General features: G+C 37.7%; 1 protein-coding gene across 3 annotated transcripts in view; it reads left to right on the top strand.

Annotated features, from left to right (window-relative positions):
- Positions 1-61: 61 nt before the first annotated feature.
- LOC132907745 (dihydropyrimidinase) overlaps positions 62-17983 on the top strand; it is a 25089-nt gene continuing 7167 nt past the window's right edge. For 2 of the 3 annotated variants that reach the window (XM_060961123.1, XM_060961121.1), the window contains exons 1-10: positions 63-316; positions 9712-9806; positions 11513-11825; positions 12947-13126; positions 13314-13427; positions 15606-15838; positions 16633-16969; positions 17213-17368; positions 17496-17766; positions 17843-17918. In XM_060961123.1, the coding sequence (XP_060817106.1) occupies positions 278-316; positions 9712-9806; positions 11513-11825; positions 12947-13126; positions 13314-13427; positions 15606-15838; positions 16633-16969; positions 17213-17368; positions 17496-17766; positions 17843-17918 (1814 nt within the window). In that variant the 5' untranslated portion in view covers positions 63-277. Of the gene's footprint in view, positions 317-9711; positions 9807-11512; positions 11826-12946; positions 13127-13313; positions 13428-13862; positions 14096-15605; positions 15839-16632; positions 16970-17212; positions 17369-17495; positions 17767-17842; positions 17919-17983 lie in introns of all 3 variants that reach the window. The other variant, XM_060961122.1, reaches the window with a different exon arrangement.

Raw genomic sequence — 17983 nt, 5'->3', positions numbered from 1 at the left:
TCCCCACCTTTGCCGAAATGAAGGGAGTAGGGAGGAAAATTTACCACCGTGGTGCGACGCGCACTCGTAGCCCGTAGCGTCAGTCGCAGTCGATTGTTCGATTCGATTCGATCTTGCGCCTTTTGATTTTTACCTCGGGAAAACTTCGCGCAAGTGATACGTTTTTTCTAAGCAAAAATAGTGTGTACGTACAGCGTTGGTATAGCATATACTGCGTGTCCGATAAGATCGTGTGGTTCACTCTTTTTAGACAACGTAATTCTTTCTTTAGTCAAAAATGAGCACGCCGGTTAAGAAGGTCCCCATTCACCTGCAGGTCAGTTCCTTGTCGATCTAGTCTGTTTTTATTTCTATTCTATTATTTCGGTGCTCATAGGAGCTGAATCCTTTTAGTTTAAATATCATTACGTAAATAAACTGCGCAAAAATTTTCTTATTCATAAATGTACGTGGAGCAAACACCGGTTTATTTAGTCTTATGCATTGAATAGTATTTGCATCACGTGTAATATTTCGAAATTTAATGAATTTTATAATACACATTACTACGAAGCACTGTAATCACTCTTTTCCTACTAAAATTATATATATATATATATATTCAATCATCATCTTTACATGACAAATTAATTTTTTGTATAAATTTTAACAACAGCATATTGTGAGTAATATGTGCCCTACAACGAATAAAATAGATGTTTAAAAATAAAAATACCGCGTTATACGGAAATATTTCGACTTTGACATAACACTTCACTCATATAAGAAAAAAAGAAATGGAGAGATTTGTTACTTATAATCAAACTAGTCAACAAGTAATTGCACGATAATTAATATCAGAAAAGAAAAGATGAAACTTTATATAACTGTAAAAATAATCGGCTGTATGTAGATAAACGACCATGATAGTCGCCCGTGGACCGTGCGCAATGTAAATCGATGCAAGTATCTCTGAAACATGATTAGTGCAGCAATAAAATCAGTACGTACATCCTATATTCAATATTGCCTGACGTGAATCCATGACTAGAATAGCCCTTGCCTAAAACGTCATATCGATTTGTTTTCGTCTATAACGGTTAATTTAATATTCATTTATCACAATATCTATAAGTTTCTTTCATTCTTTCAATTTCAGCCGAGTTATATACCATATCTCGTATTTAGAATATCAAAAATATAAATATAAAAGATATCATATCTGTGGATAATTTTAAATGTTCATAATTTTAACTTGAACACGTCGCAGTAAGAGGTCACCGAACTTACGATCGATAGCATAGATGTGTTTAACAAACCATTCACAATTAACAGAGAAAAATAAAAAAGAAACGATCAATGGTAAAATGAATTAATTATTGATATTTATATGATTATATAACGATGATACAATGTCAAGAGAACATAATTTATTTGTTTTAGTTGCTCGTATCAGGTCTTGATACCGATGAGTTGTCATTAAATACAAAAATTGTATCAACAGTAAGATTAATTAATTATTATCGTTAATGAAACTATAACGACGATATAATGTCGAGAAAGCGTCATACTTTATTTCTGTTAATTGTCGTATTAATTGTTGGTACTGCCGAGTCCTTATCCTGTTCCCTTTGTTTTACCGCAGGCCATAAAGTTCGTTAAACGGATCGTAACCTCGAAGACATATCATAATATGTAGTTCAAAGGAAGTGTTTAGAAGGAGCGTTATGGTAGAAAGTAAATAGATAGATATGGATGTTTCTGCGTCACTATTAAAACCGAAAGTTCGCACCATCGCAGTGATCGCAAGGTTGCTGCCTTATTGATCGAAGCGTCTTGGCGCCCGGCACCGCACCGGTCTCTCTCGCGAAAAGAGCCAACTTGCATGTCTACAGAAACGCAAATGTTCTACATTTATATTTTTATGCATACGATGCATCTATAAAACTGAGTCACAGTAAAATTCAGAGTATGCGAACGCAATATGTGAATTAAATGACCAATTGATAACAAGATGTCATAAATTATCATTTTATAGTTTGTTAGATAGTAAATAGATTAGATTCGATAGTAATAATTGGCTTTTTCAGTAACATTATATTTAATTGCCGTTTTACATCGAATGCAGATAAAAAGTGTTTGGTCAAACTCGTTTTACACTTTTCTACAGTTACATTTTTTTTCTTAGTTAAGCAGTTCCATAAAGGTCTATAATCAGAATCCTTCCTATGGAGTTATAATATCACAGTTCTTTTACAGAGTAATTTATTAATCAATAATGTTAAGGAATCGACAACTTTTTGCAATTTTACAATCTTTTCGACGAATGGCATAATTAAGAGGTTTGCAATTGGGGGAGTTCACTTGTACAAAAATCTTGTTTTATCTCCAAATCTGTTACCGTAACTTGTAATTTGTAACATGTATCTTGTAATTTGTAACTTGTAATGTTCCGCTAGTAAGTAATAGTTCAATCATGTAAGAAGGCTCAGTTCACAGATAGTGCAGACAAAATTATGATTCTTCAGGGGGTGGCTGCATTTCATTTATTTCCCACGATGACGCAATGTACATTCTTCACAAATTAATATCACGTAACGCTCAAATACGTAGAATGACGCAAAGAGGTATTCAAGTATAAAGACAATCGTAATTATTAATTCAAATTAAACGCAATTTTGCTAAGCGTTATGCTCCAGTTTTTATACGTCAATTACTTTCCTATATAGACGTGCGTTAAGATCGAAGCATGGGAACGAGAAAGTGTATTTTAACATACAATCAAAGATTCGGCATAAATAGATACCAATATATATCTCTTTCGTTTCTCCAAACAATTTCCCCAATTACACGATGCATCGTTATATAACGCGTGAGAATTTCTCAATTGTGAAAGATGAAACTATTCACAAGTAGAAGGTACTCTAACGATACCAAATACCGCGAGTTCCGATTTGATAAAAGTTCATGTGAAGTCCCTGGTCATCGAATTAGGACCACTTAATACTTTCAATATTTTTCGTTCTTTTAGTAAGATTAAGAGACGTGAATTCTAACAACAAAGTCTACTACTAATTACTAGGATGTTGCACATATACGTGTTAATAATAATTTGTACCTCCTCCTGTATTTCTAACAGGATAAATTATTTTCATGATTATTCCAGGAAGGTCAGCAGGCATCATCCATTCCATCCAGACAATTTTTCCACGAATAGATTATTTAACGAAGTTAAATTTAATTAAAAGAAATTCTAACTAATTTTTCAACTCTATTCTAAATTTCTATTCTAAATAAATGATTCTATTCTGAAATCGACAATTGGCTGTAGCAATGAAACCGCAATGCCGTGCACTAAAGCATATGAACTGATTAAGTAGATAACCTTTTAAAAAACTATATCTGGTTAAAGATTTATTTGGAAAAATATTGCATATACACCGGTTTAACGATTCGGACAACTAAGATCAATTCGTCATTTATCTGACATAGTACGTGTATACATGACGTATTATTACAATTAGGAAAGAGAACTTTCTGTATGTGGTTGAAATTTAACTGTATTTCTAGTGTTTAGCTATAGATATTAGTTTCAAAACTTGGTAAACGTCGATGACGTGAAAGGGCTTAATACAGTGTGTGATTCGTGACGATAATTCGTACATGCTTGGGAAAATCGTACGGCACTGTACCGTGGGTGCTATAAAAGCACGGGAACGCGGGCTGCGCCGGCGAATCAATAGTTCGTCGACACTACATACGTCCGACCTGAAGTCGGAAAAACCACCGGAGCTTGATTTTACGAGAGTGTGCACTGTGCACGCTCTCGACGACAGCCAGACGGTAAATCGTATATGAGAGAACCATCGAATCACGGATCCTCCGTTAGACTCTATGTCTCTGCGAGCTGTTCGCAGGAGCTGGATGGTTTCCGCGAGCAAAAATAAACGGTGGGTGGTGACTGACATTTTTGCCCGTGCCTTTTATCCTGTTTGGAGGGTGTAGAAGATATAAAACGGCTGATTCGTCTGACTCTTCTGAAGAAACATTGAAAAACTTGAAATTCTATATGTAGAACTTTCGCATGTGTGTATGTTAACTTATAAACTGTTCTAGGATGGATGGCTCTTTTCCGAATTAAGTTTTTCACAATGGATCTCGTTGCCGTAGGAGTTTTATACAGGAAAATACGTCACTGCTTAATTATTGGAATTGCATCATCGAACAATTAAAAAAGATTGCATTATTTATAAGGTTGGCCAATATATGCAGATTGAAACAGTAGTAAGAATGTAATCGAGCTTTTTAAGTCGTCCAAATTTGATTTAGATTCGTACTTCATCAGACAGCATAAAAGATTCAGCGAGGTAACCTTTCCGGTTCTCTTTGTCTGTCTGGTCCTCTATAAAATAATAATGAAAGCAGTTTACATTCTGTACATAAATTTCGAGTAGCATTAATGAAGAGTCTCATTGTGTACATAGATCTCTAAAACATTTTTAATTTTTAATGTATCTACTGCATTAAAGGGTACAGAAGACTTGGAGAGGAAGTTAATTATTTGTTCAGAAAAAGGATCCAAATCCCGTATACAGAATAATAGTCCTGTTCATTAAGAACTTCATCGAGTAGCTAGGCCCTCGAGCCTCTTACAGTTCGTTTTGCGTTTCCACTGGCGACAAGTGGTTCAACACGGGTATACTCATCGTTGTCTGTTTGTTTCACCGAGAACTTGACGGAGAATTTAGTCGAATGGAAGTCGGTCAGCCAAAATGTAAATTACCGGCATTATTCTGCCGACATAAATAGACACTGGGAAGCCAGGTGCGAGTCACATTGGTCGTTCCCGCAGCAAATTTATCGCGAACTGAAATTAGAGCGGCTTATCGGATCAGTATTGACCTTTTTTCGCCGCCTTTTTTTTTCATTCGATTATACAAGTGCAAGGACGACTCGTAGACGGGATTATACTTAAGTATATTCTATCGTACACACGTTCTTCGCGTATTGACGCCAGGTGTGATTCCCTGATTGCGTGTCGAAATTTCCAATGTTAGATACAATTTTCGGTTTTCAAGTCACAGAAATGCACACGACTACTTTACGTCTACCATTTAGTTCAATGCCTATCGGTATCTTTTGCGATAAATCACTTCGAGTGCTTTCTTCATTTCTCGCTGTTAAAATGTATTTAGATCTCAAGTAACGTAATCTCCAAGTTTACACCTCGTATACGGTATATCTATATACAAGGTTACATCGCCATAAGCCGAGTACGACTATAGTCCTATGTTAGTTTAACACGAATTTCATTCCTCGTGTTTAGACTTTCGTTACTCGAAGAAACTCTAAGAAAGCGTTAAAAAGATGCGCCACCCATTATTATGTAACGTTATGTAATTACCGTTAGCTCTTTGGTCTCGTTGGTGTATTAAATGGCCGAATATGTGGTGTACCTTTGGAGTACGTTTAAACTGTACAAAAGGCAACTCGACGAACGTTTGTCGAGTTAACCAGCCAGAGAGTTGCTTGTACGATGTCTCGTTGGAGCGGGACGAGTCAGCCACCGTGAGTATTTTCTCCGTGTACGCGTCCACTTCATTTTCTTCGAAGAAATCAACGATAGAAACCTGTGAGTTTCGCTCCTTAAGAACGCAGGAAAAATCCTTTTCCCTTCGTGAAAGCGGTCAAGCCTTGGCGGTTGGCGCTCTGAATGGTCTGGATATAGTAATTAACGAAGAAATCGCCTTTTAATTGGACCAGATGCGAACTGGAACGGCGATCCAAGCGACAGCGTCTTCTAGGCGCATGCAACCGTATACGATCTACCTTATTATAATGTGTTCGAACTTACGCGATAAAAGCAGAGCATGCGATTCGATGGGATCTGAATTATCGTACTAGACACTCACTTGCTTGATAAGATCTTCCATTTGGGCGATGTTTGCTCGAGTTCAGATGAATTCGTGGCATGTTGCCGGGAAATGCTGGGAGTATCGATTTTACCAGGGGCGTACTTCCGTACGGGGGTGGAAGATCTTATGACCCGTCGCCTCGTGCTTTTATCCACGTTTTTCTTCATTTCATCATTTTCGTTGTGTTTGATTTTGAACGTGTCGAAACTCAGAAGTACTCCATTCGATGACCTATATATGATAATTGACGTGTAAATTGATATATCGAACTGTGAATGAAATGGGGCTAGAATTGTTAAAACACAGGAGATTACAGGAGAAGAGCATGATAAATACGTATCATTTTTGTTGATATTTTGATTTTGATGTCATATAACGATTAAAGAAGAACATTTCTATACAATATACGTAGCTAAAAGTGGAAAGAATCCGTTCGAGCGAAAGATATAATTGACAAAGCTTTGTAGAAGTTAAAGATGTAAGTGTTAAGATAAACAGTGTTTTAACATCTTTCATCACTTTAATATTATGACGATATTTTTACGATTATGAAGAGGCTGTAGAAGTACACCTAGGAATACCTAAAATCAAATAATATGATAATTTTGAGAACATAGGATTAGTCGACGACGTACCAAATCTGAAATTGCTTTGTAAAAACGGAAAATCTTCTCCTGTGGCCTTCATATGGAATCGGTAGATGCTAAATTCGCAACTGACACGAAATGGTATTAAACGTGTCTGAGAAATGAACGGTAGGATTTCTTTTCTCGAAAATCACGCCGGCGTACGGCTAACGTATTTTAAGCGGTCGTCTGCTGAAAATATCCAAGCGAAGTTCTCTAACACATGAAACGCACATGTCGCGTCCGTGCCTAATAACTATACCGTGAAGATGACAAGGTCTCTGCCCACGTGAATTGCGCCAACGAGTTCTCGATATTCGTTCCATTTCCATTGGTTTAGACCGAAGGTTATGCCACCATTTCATTCTATGGTTGTATCCCTTGTAAAATCATTGCTTTAAGAAAACGCTGCGTTCTTTTAACGACTTGTACCCTTTCGAACATCCGATATATCACCCTCCCTTTGTTTGACAAGATCCGATTTAACAAAGTACACCTTGCAGCAACACTTACATCAAAGAGGGCAAGGCAGATTGGGATCGATTTCATGAAAGCCACGGCTATTCACGGTGGTTTAAATTCACACAGGGTGTTCGAAGCGATTTTACAGGGTGGAGACCTCCGGTCTGCGTGAAGGGTTTGTTACACCACGCGTTGCATTAGCTAGTGCGAAGGGTACGGACCCTGGATCGGGTATAAAACGTGGGTGGTGCTGGTGACAACGATGGATTGTCCTTTTTTTTTCTACTGTTCCCTCCTATGGCGTCTCTGATCTTTCTCCCCTATACGCTTTCATCTTTCTACGGACGGGGAAAGCCTCAGGGGTGGTTGTCGAAAGTCCCTTGTGCAGCCTTGTGGACTCCTTTCTCCCTGGTTTCCCTTCAGTTTGCTCCACCTCCGAGATCCACGCTAATATTTATACGTTTTGTCTGCTCTTCTTTATACTACAACGAGCATAAAGTGAGGTCAGGATCTTTGTTCTTAATCACCATGCTACTGCACTCGATAATTTGCTGATTCTTAAGGGTTGCGTGATATTTCGGATTGGGTACCTGGATTTTCTAATAATTAATTGAGACACATAATGATAGACACATATAGATAACAATAGACAATGTTAAGAAAATATAATCACTAATACATAGATTGTTGATATATAGATTTTTGAACAATCTGAATTATTATTTTGGACGATACGTTCTGTAAAATTCTGTCGCTGAGTAGAGGGATAGTACGGTAATAAAAGGTACGACTTTAAAGAAAATACAGTTACGTGCAAATATTCTCCATTATTTTAAATGATAATTCCTGCGAAGTTCATAATTAGTTGAGAGACATAATGTAAGGATGATAAGAAATACAGTCACGTGTAACTGTTCCTTATTATCATATAGGATAGTTCTTTTGAAACAGTGTTGTTCGTTGAAAGACATAATGCAGGACTAAAAAAGTGTGAATCTTAAGAAGATACACTCACGTGTAGATATTTCTTATTGTCTTGAAAGATGTGGGAAAAATTGTTCGTATTTACACGAGGCTTAGGGTCGAAAACATAGCGAAAAGAGATGTGTTCCTTTATTCATTCCGGAAATGGCACGTACATATATGGCGAGCACGGTTTTCAAATCCTGATTGTATGGTAATGTCCGAAGTGGATCAGCGAAAAACCGCGCGTTTTCCGTGTCGAGAACGTTTACGATAGAGGCGAAACCTGTATTCCTTCGGATGGAAAGATGTATCGCGGAATACGGGATCTTACTCTTATCAGTCGTAGCACATCGGTTATACTGCTCTAAATTCAGCATTGGCGGAAGTGCGTGAAGCGTAACTTCTATTATATACTGATTGGTATACTATAGTGTGGAGGTAATATACGCACATTAATCGTCTGCACCGGATGTTGGATCCGACGCACGTTGCAAACGAATATCAAGGACAGTGCGCAGGGGGTTTGGTCAACTCTCAATGAGAAGTAATTTCATTCGAGGCAGAGGTTTTTTAGATGACACTGTATGATTCGAATGTTTAGATACGCTTATATGATGAAACTTCACTAATATCTTAGTGAAACACGAGTTAAAACACGATTATCATGACCATGTAGATAAGGCTTGGAACTAGTTTGAATATGTATATAGAATTTGGAAGATTTATTGTAAATATTCGTTTCGTAGAAGTCACAGAAATATTTCAACAATTATTATTCGTTAGATTAATAAGCCTTGACATATATTTAGCGCGAACACTTTTTTCTTGTTCAAAGAGTAATTTTACAAAAATATATTAATTACGTATTAGTAATTGGAAGCAACACTCGCTATTTTTCTATCGAATCACCAGTCTATAACGTTAAATTACCTATTGAAAAACGGCAAAATAATAAAATCGTAATAGTTTGATCTATCCGTAGTTCTATGATTGATATACATCATGTCGAGGAGCAAACGTCTAAGTATTTTTGAGCGATAGCGTATCCGAATGATTATAGATATTACAAATAAATAGATAACGAATCGATACTATCAGGTGATAAATAGAAGATAAGCATTATCCAAATATCAAAGGATAAATTCGTACACCGTGGTTTATATATAGAAGCTTTTACAAATATCAAGGGCAAATATGTGGTAAAAGAAATATAATTAAACAGTAAATAACCGAATGCAATTAGATAATTAATATGTGTTTATTATCGTCAGAATTCATCGTAATTGTTTATATTATCGTAATTAGCGTTAGTCGATATTATTAAAGAAAATTAATATCCAAATATTTTACTGCGTAAATCTACACACCGGAAATTTTCATCTACGTGGACCTAGAAGTCTCGTGGACGAGTGACCTATAAAAGTTTAATATCAACTGGAAAATTGACGCTCGGCTCCCCCTATCTATAAGCACCGTTTATATATTTCTAATGGTTTTAATTGTGTAATAAAGTATCGTTTGTAACTTTACTGAAAAGAGTAGTGGTAAATAATTCGCGTGGCACTTGTCCATGTGCATTTATTTTCTTTAATCGCCGAGTTTTACATATGTATACAATATTAGCACAATATATACGTGGATAATACACGCGTACAAGAAGGTCTCGTTAAAGATTATTATTCAGTAGCATTCGACATTATTACAAGTTGCGGTACCGTTTTGGAAAAAGGTATGTAAATTGATACCAACTGTTCTGTTTCCAGAGCGCGCAAAACAGGCTGCTGATTAAGAATGGCAAGGTGGTGAACGACGATGGGATCACGGACAACGACGTTTACATCGAAGACGGTATCATTAAGTAAGAGTCCTTATACTTATATACATTTGCTGTATTTATTTTCATACGCGTGTAATTACGTCATTAACACATCGACTGCCACGAGAGTTCCATCTGTTTTGCTCCAAGAACCACGATAAATTAATACGTTTCACTACAATATATAACGTTATAAAGTATAGTGTATTATGTAATCACTTAGCTTCTTATAAATATTAATTATCGAATAAAATTTTGCTTACTGTTATCAGTAAAATTAAAATTATATGTCATATAAATAAAATTAATATTTCATTTCACATATAAATCAAAATTATTAATTACAATTAGGAAATTAACACATAGAGAAAGTAGGATATTAACAGAATTCCATTTAATATTTTATACATTGAATTTCTAGTCTTAGAAAATTAATAAATAAATAATTAAAATTAAGTGGAAATTAAAATACTTTAATAACAGAATACAATTTTTAATTCGATATTTTTAATTCGATGATATCCAACGTAATCGACGTATTACTCGCGAAAGCACATATTTTGTTCACGATGGAAGTGCAACTCTGTCTCGTTTCGATGCAGTGAATTGATCATTCGGTGTTTTTCTTTGACGTTGATGATCGACAATCGGAATCGTTGCGCAAGTCAAAGAATGATGATCCTGACGTACTTGCTGTAACATTTGTAGTTCGCGAGCAAACATACTTTTGAATTTACGCGTGCGAACGATCAACGTTTCATTGAGTATTCTACTCGCGTGTTTGCACGCCACTTTACGCAAGCGAAACGCGATACAACGCTGGCTGTTTTATCAATGAGCAATATGGAAAGATAACGCGATGATGGGCGGTACAATTTGTCAAACAAGCGTGACATGCACTACCTAATGAACGGTTTAAAGAAGGTAATAAGCAGGTAATATCGAGCCTTTGCTTAAAGCCATGTGATTATGCACCGTGTAAATGGTTAGAGGTTGTTGGTCAACTCGCCTCATTGCTCTCCCCTTTTGGAAGGAAGATTCGAATTAATGTTGGAAAGTTTTAATCTTGTTCGGTATTTTCATTTTGAGAAGAACGATTTCAGTTTAACGTTAACATTTTTTAAAAGAGAAATAGCAAGAATCGATACCGGTGTTTCATTATCAGTTATCATTGATTCTTCCTAGAAAAATGACGTTAAACAAACCAATCGTAGATTGCGGATCTACTCACGCCATTCCTCTTCTTTTAGAACGAAGATTAAAAATAATATCGGGACAGTTGTAGATATTATCTAGTATTTTTATTTGCAACAGAATTGAAGGATTTGCAACATTTAAATTAGACTTATAAGGAACGAAAGAAAATGGTACAGGTTTCATATCCTAAAATACAGAAATTTGTTAATACGCATAGTAGATGACTATGAATTTTTAACGCCTTTGAAGAACTACTTGATTTGTCTAGGTTTACTTAAATTATTGAAAAGTAGAGCTGCCTGATTACTATTTTAAAAAAATCAAATATTTAAAGTTACGTATCATTCTTTATTTTCATAAATCGCATTCTAATCAGTCTTGAAACTCAAAAATACCTAACGATCATTAGCAATCGTGATTCTTTTGTTAAAAAAAAAAAAGAAAGAAAACAGATTTCCAATAAACTAATCGACCAATCGATCGTGTTAGAAGCGTTTAATCGCTCGCTTCCACCGCTGGATTCATTTACATTGTGAACGTTCTATTTCTAGGCAAATGGGTCGCAATCTGATAATACCGGGTGGCACTAGAATCATCGACGCCCGTGGGAAGTACGTGATGCCTGGTGGCATAGATCCACACACCCATCTGGAATGCGAGCTAATGGGCGCCAAATCGGTCGACGATTTCTATCAGGGGACCAAGGCAGCTGTCGCTGGTGGTACGACGATGATCATCGACTTCGTCATCCCCAGGAAGGACGAATCCCTTTTGGAGGCGTACGAGAGGTACCGAGAGTCCGCCGATCAGAAAGTCTGCTGCGATTATTCGCTCCACGTCGCAGTTACGTCCTGGAGTCCAAAAGTGAGCCTCTGAACAGATCAACAAGCGTCCAAGACAAGTCTTCAATGTCATCCCATCTTTATATTGCCGTTATCGTAATACAAAGAAATATGTTGCTAGAAGGTTGAATTAATAAGATCTGACGAATAGGTTGAGACGATTACCACAAACAGAGCCAGCATGATACAGTTCACACGCGTCCTCTATTCTACTTAGTCAACCAGAATGAGATAATTACCGTAATGCGAGTCCTTCCTAGAAAAGAAAGCACGTCTGGGCATGACCTTTTCCTTGTGGGTCTTTTAAGTTCACCGACATCTCTCCGCGAAGTTAAACATAGTCTGTATTAACACGAAGCAACGTAATGTTAACAAGTAGTATTCAGATCGCAAATAGAATTTACGTAATCCGCCGATGATCGTCGGAAATTGCCAGGGTTGTTACGTTCGACTCTCTCTCTCTCTCTCTCCCTCTTTTGAACGTTTCTTTTGTCGAACGTTAATGATCAATCGGACGATTGAAATCGGTAGAATGGATTGAACAGAAAAACTGTACAAAAATTGCGAATCGATCACTGCTAGAATGGTTGAATCGAATAAATCGTTTAGACTTGAAACGAGCATAAAGCATCGGCCTGGATGTTTGCTCATCGAGCGACGAGTCCGCTCTGATCGTTCCTAAATATGGGAAAACCGATCCCGCGGCAAATTGGCAAATCGTACGAATCTGGTAGCTGCAGTTGTCTTGCTATATGCCGGGTCTGTAACTGTAATCACGATCGTGAATGGAATACCAAACGATCGGTGAGGAAATCGCAAGCGAACTGCGTACGGATGCATGTAAATCACCGTGCTCCTTATTTGCTGACGCTTGTCGGACTCCTCGTCCGTTCGAAGCAATTCCGTTCCGTTTAAAGCGATTCCCTTCCGTTCGAAGCGATTCTGTCCCGTTCAAAACGATCTTCTTCCGTTCGAAGTAATTTTGTTCCGTTGAAAGCAATTCTGTTCCGTTGGAAGCGATTTTATTTCGTTCGAAGTGATTCTATTTCATGAAAGCGATTCGGTTCTATTTTTAAAGCGATTCTGTTTCGCTCTAGGCGCTCTTATTTCCCCTGTATTACAGCTAAACGATTTATATTGCAGGTCAAAGAGGAGATGGCCACGTTGGTGAAGGATCACGGTGTCAGTAGCTTTAAAATGTTTATGGCCTATCGCGACCTGTTTATGCTAAGGGATCCAGAATTAATTGAGACGTTCAAAACGTGCAAGGAGCTCGGTGCCATCGCCATGGTTCATGCGGAAAATGGCGATATTATTGCGGAGGTAAGAGGCACATCGTGATTTACGATGTATAGTTACCCTTGAAGTAAACGAGCAATACGCTGTGTTTGAATGTTTCAACAACTGTTACCATGTTTGGCCCTCTATTATCCGGCGAAAATAGATACGATATGTTTGTAGTCACGAATTCAGGGATATATGTAGACAGGAACGTTCGAAATTGTTTTAGAACACGAAACGATTGCTCGATGCAGGAGTCACGGGGCCGGAAGGTCATGAAATGTCTCGCCCCGAAGAAGTGGAAGCGGAGGCTGTGAATAGAGCATGTGTTATAGCTAGCCAGGTAAGGGCGACAGTCTGGAGAGGATTCTATTTTTAGAGAGGATCACTTTATATTTGTCTAGTACGCTTGTTTACTGTTTCAAGCACCGCTACTTTGATGATCAATGTATCGTAGTACCTTGAATGATTGTTTATTGACGATCGTATCACCCTCTTTTTGTCACTCTCCTTTTACTTTGGAATGAATGACATTTTTAATTCAGTTTTAGTTACAAACAGAACAACTACTTTCCCTTTTTATCGTTTCAAACTATGAGAAAATGTAAAGAACAATTATGCTATGATCTTATTTAAGGAAGGAGGTACGTGATTGCTCAGTTTCATTTTAAGAATTTATTAGATTTTATTGAGATTACCCTTAGAAAAGGCAGGTTCATTGTTTTTTAGACAAGACAAGATTTATAAGCATAAATCGATCAAAATTCTGCATGCTTAGGTCAATTGTCCACTGTATATAGTGCATGTGATGAGTCGTAGCGCCGCAGAAGCGGTGGATGCTGCGCGTAAGCGTGGCGCTTGCGTCTTCGGCGAGACCTTGGCAGCTGCAATTGGCACAGATGGTACCAACTACGCGCACAAATGTTGGAAACACGCAGCAGCGCATGTTTTGAGCCCACCTCTCAGACCAGACCCAGATACATCTTGTGTGTTGCTGAATATGTTGAACAAGTGAGTCGAGGCCACCGTGGACCTTCGATAGGGTGACTTTGACATCCACAGCATAGTCTCTTCATATTTCCACATATCACACGATATTGTTATAATTATACGTAGTCTTCTATACATTCCATTTCACGAGTGAATGGAGAAAGTAATTTACTGGTTGTAAAATAGTATGTTTCGCTGACCGAAAAATGATTAGAATAGTATGCGATACTTGTGAAAGAACTACACCTTACGGTTTAGTTAAGAAAAGTATGTAATTTACAATGCTAATGTTAGCCATTTAGTTCAGCTATACCGCTTTTACTATTGCAATGAATAGCATAGGAAGTAATAGGGATTCAGAAAAGATGCAAGAAAACAAGTAAGAATTATGAGATACGTAGTCTTGGTTCATAGAAACTATTTAAAACCACGCATTAACGGATATTACAATCACAGAACTAATCTCTGTAGTCTTAGATGTAAAACTGTTGAAGTCCTATATCATCCTACCTATTATCTTAGACATCAAAGTGGTTTCATAAACTTAGAATGATCTGTGTTAAAAGACTTGCAGAGCTACTTGCACCTGGGATTAAATTGAACAAGTCCAGGTGGTCTCTGTGAAACCTTGCAAGTTTGTACAAATTTATGAATCTGATACATTAGGCAATGAAACTTCATAAAAGCAGATTATTCTCCATCATGTTTTAAAATGTTGCAACAGACGATCATTGAAGTACAATTAAGGTATAATAATAGCTGCCCGATGTTGCATGCACCGTAAATTATATTTAGATGTTCCGCTAAAATTCCCGTGCATGCACACTGATCGTAACTGTAGTTCGGTTTTACTTTTCCGTTGCCCTATTTCTTTTTGAGTCTGAAATCACCTGGCACGATTCCCTCAATGTACAAACGTAATCTAGCTCAACTCGAAGTTGTCTCTAAATTGTAGTTAGACACGGTATCGTGAACACGGCTGAAAAGAATATTCCTTTAAGAAACATAACAAAACCGAAGATGATTTTGATAATGTAAAAATTCATATTTGAAACTTACATTATATACAGGTTTTTGAAATTCTATTAACACTGCAACAAGACTCAATTATCATGATTAAAAAAAGTAAAACCAGAAATCACTTTAAAAATGTATATGACGGTTGCAAACATGAACTTAATGAACAATTAATATAGAATATGAATTATTGGTTTAAACTAAAAATATAATCAATGTTAAATCTGATGCTTGAAGTTTATTAATACGATGGAAAATTCACTGTTTAAATTACAAACGTCGTGAAGTTTACGTTTACAATAGACATTCTGTAACTTTTACATACATTTCTAACTCGATTTCAACTTGATTTAAACTCTGCTAATGTGATTATCATATATTCCTAGAAAATTTCAATAAGTCTTTACATAGTTTAGCGAACTATTGTATATGATAATCTTCGCTTTTTTTCGGCTGTGATCGCGCTTTGACTGATAAGATCAACGTCAGGATAAACGAGACGATCGCGGTTTAGGTGAATTGTCCGCTGTACGTAACGGCATTGTCGAGCAAGTCCGCTGCTGATGTTGTGTCCTCGAAAAGGTCGGAGGGTGTCGTCCTGTTTGGAGAGACTCTCGCAAGTACCGTGGGTATCGATGGTAGCGAACAATACGGGAAAGATATCGAAAAAGCGAGACGTTACATTACTAGCCCACCATTGAGACCCGATTCTACCACTCCTGCCTATCTAATCGAACATCTGGCACAGTAAGTAATCTAAAGTTTTAAATCTTTTGACATTAATCAAGGAGATGGATACAAATCGAAATACTATCTATACAGTAATGCTATCTATATTTAAAAAATATCGGTGCTTTATCCTCTTCATTGTTGTTAATTTTCAAAGTTTCAAGTGTCTATATCAGTGTGATCGACAAATCATGCAATCGTAAGAGACGACCGATGAAATAGACGGTATAGCAAAGTGGAGATCTATCCGATGGTTTGCCGTGTTTATCCCGTATCGAGTGTTTCGAGTACTTCCCGGTTCGTGCTGATAAGTAGCTCATTCCTGTATAGGAACTTAATGCAGAAAGACTGTCGATGGTTGGCAATACGAGATAAAACGATTTTTCCCATTATAACGTTACCCGTATGCATCTGGATGCCCCGCGTATTCAAATGACAGCGATAAATTACAGTAACAAATTGGCACGCACGATATGAGGCTAACTGAACGTAATTTTAATAGGCATCGCGTGGGAAGCACCTCTTATCTCGCTGCTGGCATTAGAGTTAATTAAACGGGTAGAGGAAAACTCGTTTAAAGATCATTTCCACGGTCAGCATTCAATTTTACTTATTTACTTGATAAACCGGTCATATCATGACTCTATAATCTATACTTTACATGTTAGAAAATTTTTCTAGCTTGTCAGATGTCAAGGTAACCTTTGGTTCTATAGAATATTCTCTGTGATATTCTATTTTCTATGTTCCTAAGATATCGGCATTTTTATTTTACAAGTCACCTACTTAAACAATCTGCTCTATTTCGCCAGAGATGGCCTTCAAGTTACCGGTAGCGACAATTGCACCTTCAACGCCGAACAAAAGGCTCTGGGCAAAGATGACTTTTCGAAGATTCCCAATGGTGTAAATGGTGTTGAAGACCGGATGTCAGTCGTTTGGGAAAAAGGTGTACACGCGGGTATAATGGATCCTACGAGGTTCGTGGCAGTGACCAGCACCAATGCCGCTAAGATCTTCAACTTGTATCCGCGAAAGGGAGTGATAGCGGTCGGCTCAGACGCAGATATCGTTGTTTGGGACCCCAACAGGAAGCGTACGATTTCCGCTCAGACGCATGTTCAGGCCGTTGACTTCAACATCTTCGAGGTAAGGGCTGGCTGATATTAAGCTTTAATAAAGTCTTTGTCTCTGCAATATCGAGAGCACGCGCCCTAGGATTTATTTTCCATTTGTCTCGTCAACCTACGTTCCGCAGGAAATTCAATCAAGCTGGTATCATTAAGAGCGATAAAGAAAAAATATGATTAATCCGCTGCTATTGAATTGCTGTTATCCAGGTACTTTCGTTTCTTTCGCGAATACACTGAATTCAATTTTAATCTATTCCAGGGTATGGAAGTTCACGGAGTACCGGAATACGTTATAGTGGAAGGTCGTGTCTGCGTGGACGAGTGCGAACTAAAGGCTGTCCATGGATTTGGAAAGTTTGTCGAGACGCCAAGCCACGTTGATTATGTATACAGTATGATAGAAGACAGAGAAAAGGTGCGCCCCTCTTTTTATGGTTAATTCGTATGTAAACGTGGAACGTTACAAAGCACAAAAGCAAACAGTTATTTCTAACGACCTACAAATCAATTTCAATTACCGTTCCGGGATGTTATTTACACAGAGACCACGCGGAGTGGCACGAAGCGAAGCCGAAGCGAAAAAGTACGCCGAGGAGGATGCGGCCATCGCGAAGGCCAAAGAGGAAGCAAGAAAGGCCGCGGCACTCGCGAAGAATCATCAAACGAATGGTACTTACGAGAGTCCGAAACAAAAGATTTCAATGCCTGATTGCATGCCGACACTACCAGATTCTGCGGTGGTTACGCCATCGTCGAAAGGCCCGCGACTAGAGGGACAAAGAAATTTGCAAGACTCTACTTTCTCTATCAGCGGTAAGTACCTAATAGAGAAAAGAATTTGTTTCTTTTGAAGAAGAGAACCGGTATTGGAAAAGTTGTATGTTCGCAGAGGACGTCGAGGAAGCAAGAAGAGCTTGTATCCGCGTGAATAATCCACCCGGTGGTCGCAGTGCAGGAGGTTTTTGGTAATTTATGAAAGACAGAATCTAAAGGTCTGCTTTGCATATAGGGATCCTTCCTTACAGAGAAA

This window comes from Bombus pascuorum, chromosome 6 (assembly GCF_905332965.1).
Source record: "Bombus pascuorum chromosome 6, iyBomPasc1.1, whole genome shotgun sequence".
NCBI classification, from domain to species: domain Eukaryota; kingdom Metazoa; phylum Arthropoda; class Insecta; order Hymenoptera; family Apidae; genus Bombus; species Bombus pascuorum.
This window is presented reverse-complemented; position numbering and strand designations above follow the sequence as displayed.